The sequence below is a fragment of the Macrobrachium rosenbergii genome, chromosome 18 (genome assembly GCF_040412425.1).
Source record: "Macrobrachium rosenbergii isolate ZJJX-2024 chromosome 18, ASM4041242v1, whole genome shotgun sequence".
NCBI lineage: Eukaryota > Metazoa > Arthropoda > Malacostraca > Decapoda > Palaemonidae > Macrobrachium > Macrobrachium rosenbergii.
In genome coordinates, this window is record NC_089758.1 from 937300 (window position 1) to 953097 (window position 15798).

At 36.6% G+C, this 15798-nt stretch overlaps 1 protein-coding gene across 14 annotated transcripts in view; it reads right to left on the reverse strand.

Moving 5' to 3' along the window:
* LOC136848008 (protein GOLM2-like) overlaps window positions 1-11223 on the reverse strand; it is a 147509-nt gene extending 136286 nt beyond the window's left edge. For 13 of the 14 annotated variants that reach the window (XM_067120033.1, XM_067120031.1, XM_067120025.1 and 10 more), the window contains exons 1-3: window positions 11032-11222; window positions 4747-4948; window positions 3087-3239 (exon numbers count right to left, since the gene is read on the reverse strand). In XM_067120033.1, coding sequence (XP_066976134.1) covers window positions 3087-3239; window positions 4747-4948; window positions 11032-11186 — 510 coding nt within the window. In that variant the 5' untranslated portion in view covers window positions 11187-11222. Of the gene's footprint in view, window positions 1-3086; window positions 3240-4746; window positions 4949-11031 lie in introns of all 14 variants that reach the window. The other variant, XM_067120020.1, reaches the window with a different exon arrangement.
* Window positions 11224-15798: the final 4575 nt, after the last annotated feature.

Sequence of the window (15798 nt, forward strand, 5' to 3'; positions counted from 1 at the left end):
ACTGTAAAATCACAGATCTTCAGGGAAACAGAATTGAAGTAGTAAGGCAAATTGATTTGCTTTTTAAGTTAGAAGAATCCCAATTAGGGAAAAGGTTCCGGAATACCACTATGTTAACTGACTGAAGAAACAAAATTCAGAAAACCTCCTTGCTGAAAGAACAGAGAAAAGGGATATCAGGTATGAAACATGAATGCACAACTAATCAGCAATAACCTAGGATCTGACCAGGAAACTCACCTGAAATTAAACAGAGAATTAAGACTTAAACCAGGAGAAAGCACCTGGAGAGAATGCACAGTAAATCCATTATATGAAGGCAAAGAAGTTCTAACCCTTACATAAGGAGCACAAGTAAATGGAATACATTATTCCTCCAGCCTAAACTAAATTAGACAAGGTAAAATGGCTTTACAAGTTATAAATAGCAGAGGAGGAAAAGTTAGACTATCACAAGGTACAGAGATAGGTTTAGCAGAAATATATACTTTCTCTATTCAAGTAGTAGAGAAGGAAACAGTAGCAGCAATCAGTAAAGAGAACAAAATTCAACTCATGAAACAGAATTGAGAAAAGCAAAGATATGGACTCAATTGAAAGACATCGAAGACGACTCTGCTAGAGAGAAACTCACTGATTTACTGAGTGAATATAGTGATATAGTCACCATAGAGGGAGACACCCTTGGCAATACAGGAGAAACAACCCATAGAATAAATATTCCACAGCATACTAAGCCAAACTACATACCAGCTTACAGAGTAGCACATTCCCAGAAAGAGATTATTGAAAGAGAAGTGCAACAGATGAAGAAGCATGGGATACTAGAACCATCAAAATCTCCGTGGCCTTTTCCACTTTTGCTAGCTCCAAAGAGAGATAAAACATACTGAGTGGTAGTTATTTTAGAAGGTTAAATAAGATAACTGAGAATGATCCTTATCCAATGCCATCCATGACAGATGTTATCACAATTATTAGATCCAAGACATGTTTCACCACAATTGATATGTTGCAAGGATTTTTACGAATTCCTTTAGACAAAGAAAGTAAGCCTTTGACAGCTTTTTCCATTAGGACAGGATCCTGAATGGGATATCAATTTACCTTAGTACAACTGTCATTAAATGAAACAAATCATTCCAGTACTCAAGCAATGCCCATTAAAAGCTTTGATGGCATACGAACCAAGATCACCATATTATTCCGAAGACATCATGAAAACATGAATTAGTAATTTCAAGGTAATTCATATACAGTTACACAGGAATCTTGATGAAGCCCAAAACACCATGACAGGCAATCATCAAGAAGGATTAAAGCCAGTAGATTACAACAAAGGGGATGAAGTCTACATCAAGAAGGAAGTAAGAAGTGGATTTAATTATAAGTTAGCCACTAAATTCACAGGTCGGTACAGAATCATAGATGTACAAGAGACGAAAGTGAAGGTGACGAAAGTAAACAACCAAATACTGTACCTTCCACATATGCTGAATAATTAAAAGAACAGGGATTTTGGATAAATAAAGACAAAGTTTAGAGAACTAAAGAACTCAAGGAACCAGAATTGACTGATGAATTCGAAGAAGGAAAAACTAGGTATAATCTAAGAAATAGAAGAGTCGCACTTCAGTAATTATAATAAGAACACACCCATCACTCTTCCTATTATTCCATATCTGATTTCTTTACTGCTAAGTTTACTTTCATCGGCTGACTTAGGAATAAAATTTTATTTTGTATTATTGCAATTCTTACTTTCATTAGTTGGTGTTGTAGCAAAAATTTGGGGTTAAGAGCTCTAACTTCGAGTTTACTTTTCTTTGACTATAAGAGGAATATTTAGGAAACGAGAGAATGTAAGTGAAAGTTTTAAAAAGCAATGTAATCATTTCAAGTAGTTTATCAATTATATCTTAGCTTTCTAACCAAGCACGACTAACATCTTTTAAGAAGGAATTTCCTAGACAGACATTAAATAATTTTAAAAAGAAAAATCTTTTTACCATTAATTCAGACTTGGATGAGGAATATCATGAAATCAGAAAGTACCTCAGCTACTTAGATTTGCAAACTGTGCTGACATTATCCATTCAGGAGAAGGATGAAGAATATCATGAAAAGTACCTCAAATACATGAATTCACAAAAAGCCAAAGTCCACAGAAAACAAGAGCCAACTGTACTGACTTCACCTATTCCTGAGAAGGATGAATAATATAATGAAATAAAAACGCACTTCGGTATCAAACTCTCATTATGCAAGAGAGAGAGAGATTAATTTGTAAAAACTCAGCAATCAATTAGAAAAATTTTTATATATTACATAGACCAACAAAAATCCAATTTTTGAGCATATCACAGCCTCCCTAGGAGGTCTTGGGGAAATCCAGCAAAAAACAGGAACAATCTGCTGTACAAGACAGATAGCAGCAGCATAACTGCTCAATATATAACAGAGAAATAATTAAGTTCCCACAGATGGCAACAACGAAGTGACCACTGTCTTCACAGGTTTTCTGAAACACCATAACACTTTACATCCCAAACAGATATAACCTTCATTCATAACGAAGTTATACAAGTAAGAAAAGTGAACACCACCCTAAAAACGTCAAAGAATTTTCCAGGTTCATATCTGATTGAGATAAAATGGTGGAGACAGCATTGCACGTTCATAGAAACGATTCAGTCTATGAGGAATATTCAGTAAACTCCTTAAGTAATTTACATTATACCAAAAAGCACAACCAAAAAATCATTATAAACTGTAAGTGCAGAGTAATTTACTAGAATTATAAAGAATAACTCTCCCATTGGCTTTCAAAATGATTAACAAAAACTTGAGAAATTTTCAACCAAAGACAGGCGTAGTGGACCTAACACGCAGAACACACGAAGCCAAGTAGCTGAGTTTACGAATGCATTCATATACTCGTGGTATTAGTTGAAATCATTGCAAAAGTACCTGAAGCATTAATATATTTAGCATACTATCAAAACTTAAGAAAATCTGGAGATCTAACCAATGTACACTGCTATATTTACTAAAGCATTAATTAATCCAATAAGTTACGTCCATACCTGTTCAAGTTGTCTTTTTAAGGAATTGATCATTGAATCTTTTTCAGCAATGGCTTCCACGGCATCATCCCTCTCTTGCGTAAGGTGAGTGTTTGTTTCTTTGGCTTTTGACAGATCAACCTCACAGTCCTCAGCCTGCTGATTCAGTGAGCTCTAGAAAAGAAAAAGCAGTTTACACTGATAAAAGCAAGGACAGGAAATTAAAACACTACAACAATAAACAATCAAGTGTTCTGGATGTGGCAACATAAATAACAATTTATCATTAACCCTACTTACACTCATTAATCCTTATTGGAAATGGACTGTAAAGGAGTAAGTCAAAACCATTCTTTACTTATACTCATCAGTATGCTCAAAAAGTTTTCAAGAGTTAAAAATAGGTAAAAAAAATTCAAAGTTACTGTATTAGTAAAAATCATTTTCTTCTAATTCATCAATACATTTGAGATCATTGGCTACAGTACGATAATATACACTAAAGCTTAAAAGGGTAATATTTTCAGCTACTCAACCAGCTGTGTCCACATGCTAATGGAAATTTGAAAATAAAATTACTTTTGTAAACAAGTTGTTATGTAATAATGACAATATTTCATTCAATCTTAGTAGAAAACCTACACGTACTGGCCTACTGTGCCAGTTTGATGAAGGGGATAAGAAAACCAAAACTAGCTCTCGTACATCAGTTGAATCTTTACCTGGACAACAGGGTAATAAGGTGTAAGGGTAGACTAGAACACATACAGTTACTCGAAGCTGCTAAGTTTCCTATACTACTGCCGAAGAGTTGCTATGTTACTCGGGTAATTATTAAAGAACATCATGATGCTAATGCTCATGTGGGTGTAAATGCAACTGTGGCGAGTGTCAGACAGGAGTTCTGGATCCCACAGATAAGGCAACTAACTAAGAGTATAATACACCATTGTGTTATTTGTAGGAGAATGCAGGGGAGGCCATATAGGCCCAATGTAGTTCTTCCATTACCTGAGTTCAGGATGCAATGTAAGCAACCCTTTAATACTACAGGAGTGGACTACACCAGCGCATTATGGGTTAAGGGAAAAGGACAGACTCCTGAGAAGGCTTATATCATCTTATTTACGTGCCCAATAACCAGAGGCATACATGTGGAGCTAGTTGATAACCAGTCCTGTGACTCATTCCTCATGAGTTTTAGAAAATTCTGCAGCAGAAGAGGTTTCCCAGCACTCATGTTGAGTGACAATGCCACCAAGTTTGTAGCAGCACCAGAATACCTTAAGACCATGTTGGAGAATCCTAAGGTAAAGGAACACCCGTTAGATATGAGTAGGGCTGGAAGTTCATTCCAGCGAGAGCACCGTGGTTTGGTGCTATATGGGAAAGGCTGATAGGACTTCTTAAGTCATGCCTAAAAAAGATCGTAGGCCAAGCCTTACTCAGTTTTGAGGAACTGACCTGTGTGCTGGTGGAGCTGGAAGGAATTATTATTGTTATGGTATTATTATGAGAACTATGATTATTATTTCCAAAAAGCACGCAAAGAATGGAAAATCATTAAGAACAACCAAAAATTACACATTGGCCCCACCCTAGCGATCTTAGAATGCTGAACAGACTATAGTTCTTTGCTTAAAAGAAGAAAAAACCAGCAGGCAACAAAATGTGCACTTACTATTTGTTCTTGCATCTTGGCCACTTTGTTCTTTAGAGTTGTTATCTCATACTTCAACTTCTGAACTTCTATACTGGACGCCTTCAGAGCATCTTTATCATCCTGAATCTCTTTCTTGAGCCGATTTGATAAGCCATCCATCTCATGAACAGTCTCTTGGAGGGCTGAATTCTTCTTTTCTGATTGTTCTTGCTTCATAGCACTAAAAAACATAATACAATGCCAATTAATAACATCTATTAAAGAATTGGGAAATTTTACTACAAGTCAGAGCCAAAAAATTGCCAAAGATTTTCTTAATAAAGTGCTTTTATATAAAGAATAGTGAAAATGTCACAAAATAATAATTTCTGAGAAAATTCATGGACATGAATGGGAATATGGCTAACCTTGAAAACTTGCATTTCAAACCTAAGTACAACAGTAAAATACGGTTGTTCCCCAATGTGATATATATGTATGAAGTACGAGAGCATATGATCCACTGTCAAACCCTTAGTGAAAGAATGACCCAGCACTGCAAAGTTATTGCTTACAATGTAAAAGCAAATTATTTCATATTACATAACTGTTCATACATAATACTACAAGCCACAATTCTGCAGAAGTTAAATATCATATGATGGTAAAAATCAATTGTTCTTTCAAGTATAGTAGCTGTTGGATCTGATTTACCGCAAATATGACTTGAATCACCGAGGACAGTAAGCAGTTCATATACAACAAATAACCTTCATTTAACAAGGGTTTCCTTGACTATTATACATTGGTCTCCTAAACAGATGCAGATGTGTCTCAACTGACTTCTGCCCTATACCGCACTATGAGCAATTTGCTAGATTTTTTAAGCTTGACATACAAAAGAAAAAAACTACTGATGATATGCTTAACAGGCTTTAAATAGTAAATGATTTTTCAAAATGCATGCACTATACGATGTGGAACCTCAGTTCACAAACTTCCTGTTCACGAATGGAGTTTTGGTTACGAACACACAAACCCCCACAAGTCGCCTCAGCCAGCAAGCACATCCTCAGTTACTTTCTGGTGTACCTGCCATGAACAGTGTTCGTCCAAGTGTTGTGTTTGTAAACCTTACTTTTTCGATCTTTTTTGGCTTACTGAATTATTTTAGCCCTCATTATGGCTCCTAAAAAAGTAAAAAGCATATTACTGTGGAAGCCAAGAAGGATATAATAACAAAACATGAGAATGGCATTCATGTCCCCAACATCACCAAACAGTACAATAGGGCAAAACTGACTTCTACTTGCATGATCTTGAAGAACAGAGGCAATAAAGTTGGCTGATGCGGCTAAAGAAGTGACTGTGATAATGCAGCAAAGGCCTAATGAGATGGAGGAAGTGGAAAAACTGTTGTTAGTGTGGATAAATGAAAAGCAGCTGGCTGGAGGTAGCATTAGCAAGGCAAAAATTTGTCGAAAGGCTGACAGTTGCACAATGATTTGTTGGCAAAAACACTAAGTACAAGTGCTGACAGTAAACACTTTTAAAGCAAGTAAAGGGTGGTTTGAAAAATTTCACCAATGAAGTGGAATTCATAGTGTTGTATGCCATGGGGAGGCTTCTAGTTTGAACAAAAAAGTTGCGGATGGGTTTGTGGACCAATTTGTGAAGTTTGTCGAACATGAAGGCTATGTCTCTCGTCAAGTGTTCAATTGTGATGAGACTGGCTTACTGTATTTTGGAAGAAAATGCCAAAAAGGACTTACATCACCCAGAAGTAGAAGGCACTGCTTAGACACAAGGCAATGATGGACAGGCTTACACTTTTATTATGCGGTAAAGCAAATGGTGACTGTAAGATCAAGCCACTTCTTTACTATTCCGAAAATCCGTTCATCTTCAAGAGCAGTAATGTATTGAGGCTATACTGTATTGCCTTTACAGTAATGTGGAGGGCGAATAGCAAGGTGTGGGTAATATCATAATTTTTTAAAAGTAAATTGTATTTTTCCTAACTATACAAACCCGAGGTCCTCTACATTACATTTCATGCCCACCTCATGCCACCCCTCAATCTGATACCTGGGCCAAAAGGCAAATTGGAATGTTTACATCAGGGCAGGCGGTACCCCCACCTCCAGGAGAGTAGTTAACTGCCTAACCACTTTGTTCGAAAGTTCAATGGCCGTTTCCAGCCTATACTGAAAGTAATTCCAAATGTAAAGGACCTCAGGTTTGTATAGTTAGGAAAAATACAATTTACTTTTGAAAACTGTGATTTGTTCCAACACAATACAGTGCTGTATACAAACCGTCAGTCCTTTACATTAAGAAGACTCACTGGTTGGTGGGAGGAACCTGAGTGAGTCTCTATGAACTAACTGGAGTTCACCACACCTGGTCTTCCCTTCCTGGTCGATAGAGTGAGGAAGAGAAAACTGCCTCTGACAAAATGATTGGGTTGTAAGAAACATGGGATCAATTGTCAGACTTCTGGGTCCCTTTGCATGAAAGAGTGTTAGGAACAATCGTTTGCCAATTGTTCCCTTGATGGGTTGTTGCCTCCTTTCCTTTTTATTTTTTCCTTTGTGTAAGGAGTTGACATTTGTCATGGGGTGCTTGACAGCGTCAGTCAGGTTCTGGAGGGAGGAACGACCGGTGGTCAAGGGCAGCAGCGAGTCAGCAGTTGGGGTAGCAGCAGCAGGTATTCGTACCTGAGAATCGGAGTCTTGGCAGCAGAGCATACTGATGGACGTGATGGTGGTTGTTTCAACTCTGTCGTGGGCGTCCGGTATTGAAGAAGGACGCCAGTACTGCCATAAGGACGAAATGGTTGTCATGTCGGCTCTGTCTTGGTCGTCCGGCATTGGACTGTGGTCCTCACTGCCTGAGGAAGTGTTCCCGTTTGCTTTATGCATTATTGTTATGACGCTACGCTGTTACTTTAATTATGTATTATGCTGACTGTTTTTGTTTCTGTATATTTACTGTTGCTTTTGTTATCATTATTATGCTGACTATTTTGAGTTTCTCATTTGTTACTGATTGTTATTATGCTCCCCACTGTGTCGTTTACTGTACCAGTCATGTATTACTGTTATTATGCTGCTTCAGTGTTATTTTACTGAGCAGTCTGTTTTTGATATCATGAAACTGGTGTGTTTAGTTTTCGTGTGACGTTGCTCTTAAATTGTTGATTTGTCTATTGACTTAGAAGTTTTGATTAATTTGCTTGTTTTAAGTGTTATTTATATTAACATTTATTTCACGTGTTTTCGCCACCCAGAACCTTGACTCAATGTATACTATGTAAATAACATTTTGTAAATAAATTAACATTAAGGCTACTTTTTGGTTTTGTTCTACTCCTCCCTCCTTTGTTTGTCACCTCTCATCAGTCATTACAGCCCAATTGTTTGCTTTTGTTAAGAACCTGTTGATCCCAAGGTAGCGAGTTCGTAATAAAGAGGAATCGTAAGTTCATGCAAAGTAGGCTAAGAAGAACTTGGAGTCGGATGACATTAAGGCAATCACAAGCATTGGGTTTGCCTTATTGTCATGGTCTCCTTCTGCCCCTTGCAAGGGGAAGGAGTGGGGATGCTTCTATAAACCTGAACGGAAAATAGAACAGGAGCTCCCGTTGGGTTCCTAGCTTCAGCTCTAACAGCTGCCTTTCTTTTCCTGTTTCTTTCTAGCTTGTTTAAATATGATTTCAGTGTCTTCCACTTCCCTTGATCCCAGTCTTTACATTCAATACACAACAAGTCAATCGAACAAGTCTGCCTCCTACAACTGCTACAGATTGTGTAGGAATCTTAAGACACTTTTGTCACTCTAGTTTTGCAACCTTTGCTGCAAAAACAAATACCAGAAGCACTTGTGTCAGACATCGTCAGGAAAAAGTCGTACATCCTGACAAATAGGACTAACATATCCTATGCTATCTGAAAATTGCATGGAAGTTACCAAAAATAATGAATATGTCACCAAATAGAGACAAAGAACAATCATCTGGACACCAAGTTCAAATCAAAGCTATGTAAGACAACTGAAGTTCAGTCGTTAACCGGCAGAAACAAATTGGGCTCTCCTGCTGTGTTGTACCTATCCTTCCCTGTAGGTGGGCGGGGCCTCGTTATCTACACTAAAAAAAAAAAAAATTGGAACGCTACCACGAATTTTTAATTTTTAGCTGCCACGCGAGTTAGAAACATAGTCTATGTAATTACTTGGTAAAACTAGCCACTTTGTTTTCCTTCTCAAAGTATGAAAAGAAGTTATACAGGCCTACTTTTGGTTTAAAACTGAATACACAAAATATAATTTTACTTTAAATTAGATCATAATTGCATTTTGGACTTGAAAACATAATTTAATGTTTTACTGTGCACTTTGAATGTTTCTGATATTCGTTTCATTAGCAACTGACCTCACAAACCACACTTAACCAAACATATGGTACCAAGTCCTAAGCCTTGTGCCTAATATTAGTTTGAAAACATTCCAAAACTTACCCAAAATCCCCACTTTCCTACTGTGGTCTCCTGAATTGTAGGGGACAAAGGTGGGATCCACTATCTCTAAAAGTACTCACTTGTGAGAGAAACGAATGTCAGAAATGAATAAAACACACATTAAAACACTGGAGAATGATATTTTCATGTCCAGAATGCAATAATGGTTTAAATTAAAATAATACTTAAAGAGCTTATCACTTTTTATTCCTATAATATTGTCAGTAATCCTACAGTATAGGGGTCCAAATTCATTGCATCATGTAAAGCAGAGATTGTAAATAATCAAAGGGAATAAAAGGGGAATGTAAACAAACAAAAACATATCTTAGCGGATAAGGACCCATACAATTTTGAGAACATCGTAAATCTCTTCTTCTGCAAGCAGATAAACTGCTCACTTTTTAATTTTTATCAAAAAGTGGCTAATGAAGAGCAAGAGCCCATGTCAGGTTCCTGGTTCCTAAGCGCTCACTACACAAACAGTTGTGGGCACACTACACTATTCATGTGAGGTGCACAGCTTTATTCCCTTTGTTTTTTTTTTACATTCTCTGCTTCTGTAAGCAGATAAAGTGCTCATTTCTTTGGTAATTCTAAGTACTAGCTCCAAGCCTGTTTTTGCCTTGGAAACTAGTTTTTTCTACACCTTTAGGGCTTCTGATACTGGTGGTGAGTTTGTTGGTTGTCAGCCAACTGTTATTTGCCCTCTAACTCTACTCAACAGTAAAGGGAGACTGTGGGAATTCGGTGTTTTGGTTGGGGGAGAACACAGAAATGGAGCGGACATGTTTACGTTGAGGAGGCGCCCTCTGGAGGGGAAAAATGAGAGGGGCCATTCCCCAACAGGACAGAGTTAAATACATTTCGCCGTGTTTAGTACTGGCATCGGGGAGATGGAATGTCCCTTCGCTGTATTTAGTACTGGCCTGGAGAGGTACCCATACGTTAACAAGTTATTGCACTTGCCATAAGGGATATGAACCATTCCAAACAGACGTAACCGTGCTCTGTTGTGAAAATCGAGTATGGAAACCCCTTGTTGGATGGACTTCAGGGGTTAATTACAGGTTAATTATATTTGTGTGACAAAAATTGAAGGTAATTCCATAATTAGCAACCAAAAAACTATATAAGTTAGAAGGAAATCGCAGCAGCGGAGATACTACTTAGATCTACCATTTTTTTTTAGCAAATATACTTCTGTTTGCAGATCTATGAAAAGAAGAAAGTGAAAATAGCCTAGGAAAGTAAATAGCCTAGGAAAGAAAACTTAAACACACACAAGGGAGCTGTGAATCTGGACCTCTAAACTGTAAGATTACCATATTGTCACATAAATAATTGCAATGCATGAGTATAGCTTAATCATTCAATATCTTTGTGTACTAAAGGCACTGCCATGGCTTCCTTCCAGTCTGAGGTGAAATGGTTGAAACCAAAAGGAGAGCTTGGAACACACCTCCTGGCCTGACTGACCAGTGTGTCAAAAGGCTTTGAGCTGCACTCTGCATAACTGTCAAGCCTACTGGCTGTCTGACTGACGGTACATAGGGGGCTCACTTTGGGCTACATTATTCAGAGCTGGACACCGTGTTGATGTTGAGGTTAGTTAGGCTGGTCTAATTTATATGCTTTACGCCACGTTTGCCGAAAAAAGTCACATACATGGCAGAGCATGCTGAGAAAAACTATGACATAAACATGACTATGAGGCATTCAAAGCAAAAATTGACAAAACAAATGCTAAGATTTAGCCAATGTCCACGATAGCCTGATAGGAACTTGGCGTTGCAAATCTTACCTGATCTTAATTTCTGATTGAAGTTTCTCCAATTCCTGTGACAGGTCGGCATTTTGTGAGGATAAAGTCCAATAGTTGAAACCCAAAATAACGATTACTAACACTAAACCCACCAAAATATATGGGGGAGTTCGGCCCGTACCTCTTCGGATCATCTTTACTGCCACACAGCCACTTATGCGAACTTCACCCAAGGAATATTTATTAGATTTACCACGAAGTTAGATTACAATAATTTTGAAATTAATGCATATATATTTTTATTTTTATTATTTAAAAGGTCTTTTAGAACATTTAATTCCTCAAAAGCCACTGTGAATGTTTATTTCATTTTACAATGTAACCCAAAGTCAGAGTCGATACGTAAGTTGGAACGATTGTATACAGATGACAACACTAATGTTTGGGATAAGAATAGTAATGAAGCTCAATTCTGATTTGAATAACAGATGTGGCATGCTTTGTGAATTTTTATTTTTAAATGTCTATAATTATATCTAAATAATTATAAATATAATCTCTTCAACATGAATATATTGTTATATGACAGAATTCCCCATGTCAATTGTTAAATAATAATAGTCAAGAAGAGTTTCCTTTACTGCCAAAACAGCAAAATATCAACGGAACTTGTTTAAAACACTAAAATGAAGTAAAAAAAATGACCTTGCGTAGCTTTGTAGATTTTGCTTATGAGCTGATATAATAAGAGTAATATGGTGGTGTGGGTTATCAAACAAATGAAAAAGATCGAAAGAATGGCATATTGATTTATCACTAAATACAAGACCCATCAAATTCCGGGTTATTGTTAAATTTTGGACTTCTGACCTTAAAGACCGCTCAGTGAGGATACGAGCGAACATTCTGACCAACTTATTACCTGCAATTAACTGATTTAGCGTGTCAGACGAAAAAAAATCAATCTTGTTTTTGTCTGAAAGGGGTTGATATCTAAATCTTAACCTTTTAACTCTTTTAGTTATTTCCTTTCTTTGTGCTGGAATTATTTTCAATCACTTAAAAAGTTTTCTGTACATTTCTCTTCCCTCATGATAAGCCCGTTTTCTCTCTCTCTAAGAAATATCTCATTCTTCAGTGTCATAACTTTGAAGGTGCCAGTTACCTTAAAATTTTGTTATATCCACAATTTTGAAGTAAACTATGCAGTTATTTTAATGCTTTGTAGATTTTCATATTTTAAATTTTTTTGTATTTTCATGCCATAATAAGAAAGGGTAAGAATGTGCAGAATATGGACAAATAGGTATTTTATTATAAAGGGAAAATGGACTCAGTATTTACAGTAAATACAATCTATGGAAAGAATTTTTATATGTGCATATTACGAATGCACAGTAAATACAATCTATGGAAAAAAATTCTACAGGTGCATATTATACAAAAAACAAAATTCACATCTTATCCTCCTCCTCATCGCCATCATCATCATCATCGTCGTCGTCATCCGAGGAAGCTACATTAATTATGAAGGACTCGAATACGTGTTCTGCGGCATCGTCTCCTTCAGAAACTTCTATGTGTACATTGTGAACGTGCTTTACAGCATTGCTCCAATTTTCTTTTGTCACTTGTTGCAAAGCCTCTTGCAGTACGGGCTTCAAGTTGGCCATTTTGAAATAATTTCTCCTGGCAACATAATCTTTAACCTGCCCCAATATTAATGTTTTCACGTTCAAGGTCTATAACGTAATCCTTTCCTGTCCCAGAAGAATGCAACTTGACCATTCCCAGAAGCTCACATTTTCGCAAATCATCAGTTGGATTTTCTCCTTTATTGATCAGCCACTCCTTTATTACCTGTTTTCTATCCGAAATCGTTGGTGTTTTATCAATGATTACCGAATGGTAAGATGCGTTATCCATTATGATAACAGATGAGGACGGGATGTTAAGTAACAGCTCGGATTTAAAGCACTCTTCAAACAACTTTGCTGTTCATTTGATTATGGTAATAACCATCGTTGGTTGCCTTGAAAATTAATTCTGCGTTCGGCACAAAAACTTCTTTACTACCGGCATGCACGACTATCATTCTAGCCCATTTGCCAGTAGGGAGGTTAAGCCCTATTGCTTTTTTCCTGTCTTTTTTTCTGCCATTCATCTTCCAAAATGAAATCCGATTTCATGCACGATTTTTCCAAGGGATTCGCGACAACCCATGAATTCAATGTCTTTGCGGGCTTGTTCCAGAACTGTAGCAACATTCGGTAGCTCTTTTCTAGCACAGAATCTGATCGTACTTTGACGCAATGCACACTTGTTAAAATCATCCATATCGGTCACTGGTCGAGAACGACTTCCCTTCTTATCTCTGAACATACGGTGTCCAAATTCAGTTTCGGAATCATTTCCTTCCTTAATGATTCTGTTAATGGTCCTTTTAGGAACTGTTGTTGGCTCACTCGTTCGATGACAAACTTTCGCCACATCGATCAAAGGGGCATTGTTTTTCTTTTCTTTAGTAAAATATCTGTGAACGTTATGCACCATTTCCCTGGCTGGAGCGGCGAGAAAACTCTTCGTAGACGTTGCCATTACGAATGAAGTCGTTTGACTTTTTGTACTTAGCAGAAACCCTGCTTTATATACGGAGGGATAAAATGCCAAATATGAACAAGGTTTGTTTGATAGGACTTTTATGGCTTTTTAATGACACCATTGGAATCCTAATCTTGTAAGCCAAATATCCGTTCCTTAAGATATGGATGGATGAATGGATTGTGGGATTTAAGGCATAGTGCTAGCGTTAAGACCTATAAAGGCCACTCGGCGCTAAAATGAAACATGAGTAAAAGAAATTATGTCATGAATGATAATGAATTAATGGATGAATTAATCAAACATTTGATTATATATATATATATATATATATATATATATATATATATATATATATATATATATATATATATATATATATATATACATACATACATACATACATACATATTTACAGCACGAAGGAAAAGTGTATTATGGTGAGTATAAGTTCTAAGAGAATACAAAATGGTTGGGAGGTCACACAAATGCCAATGGATTAGCATCGAAAACCTACCTATTGGTAATCCTGTTTATTTTGTCTTTTCAGATCCTTCTGGAACAAATGTTTTATTACAGGGTCCAAAGAAAATAATCCTTGGCTTATATTCTGTTCTTCTGCCATGTCAACTGATTCATAACGGATTCTAACAAGTTCCTGGAAAGTGTTTCATTACTTCGTAATATTACATGAAATGTTTATATTTATTTGATGCCCTGAATAATGCTGTACAGATGTCAAATTATTTGTCTTTTCTTATAAATAAATACTACATTTACAATTAAAAGGTTCCCTCGAGTTTGAGCCAATATGTTATTCACATCCAAATCCTTGGGTATGATGGCTGAAATATCATCGACATACCAGTACCACGTTACAGGAAAATGGAAAATCTTGGGGATGTACAGGCGTTCGAAAAATTCCATATATAAATTTGAAAGAACAGGCGAAAGTGGGTTTCCCATTGCTATACCAAACGTTTGTTTAAAATATTCCTCATTGAAAATATAGTTTATGCAATTCATCTTTAAGGTATTCCAATACATGTGTACTGTACTATATATATATACACACACACACACACACACACACACACACACACACATATATATATATATATATATATATATATATATATATATATATATATATATATATATATATATATATAATATATATATCATCATATACACAATTGTTCTGTGCATTAGTAGAATTACTAAAAGGACCTCATTCAAACGGTTACTTGAAAATGTGGACTATTTGTCCAAGAAAGCTTGTAACTTTTTTCTGAATAAATATTCCATTAGATACCATCCAGTTTGAATGAGGTCCTTTATATATATATATATATATATATATATATATATATATATATATATATATATATATATATATATATATATATATATATATATATATATATATACATACACACACAATTAAAGAGGGAGAAACAATCCTATACAGAAGACATGTGGGTCTTAAGGATAAGTGTATTTTTGAAGGAAGAAAACACTTATTATCTATTAAAGCGCTCCCTGTGTGGCTCTGATTGACCTGGGATCATAATTCTTCCAAGGTTCCTATTTGTTTTCTACTGACCACCGGGAAAAAAAAGCCGAAAAGGAAAATGTATCCGGGATTATGACCGACGGAACCCTCCCACCTTTAAGACCTTACAGCATCTTCGGTTTCAGGACTTCTCTAAACCGCTCTCCAGGTAAAATGTACGAACTCTTCAGATTTCGCCACGATACATTCAGTCTCTCACGTGCCACTTTCGTTTGGCTCGACTATGGCTCATTATGATCTAAAGCCATATTCCTTGTCCGGTCCTAACCTTTATTATGTTGTTGTTTTAGATTTAGCTGGCCTTGTGCCAGCACAGGCTCTTGCTTCTAGAGCAGCCCGTAAGCCTTTATTTTTCTCGACAGGTGTTTATAAATCAAAAAGCGGACGGAAAGGTAGCGGGCGACCCGAGGACCCGCCCCCTGCTGCGTCCATACAGAATTTGTGTTGTCTGACAAGCATAAAAATACGTACAATATTCGTTACATGACACATAAAAGGTAGATATACATACCGGCGGAAAGGCCGTACAATGATGCATAAGATGAGGTACATAAAGAATCTGAAATAAAGACAGGTAATATACGTGAAGTGATTAATAACCTGAAGGGAGAAACAAGAAAGGAGAGGGG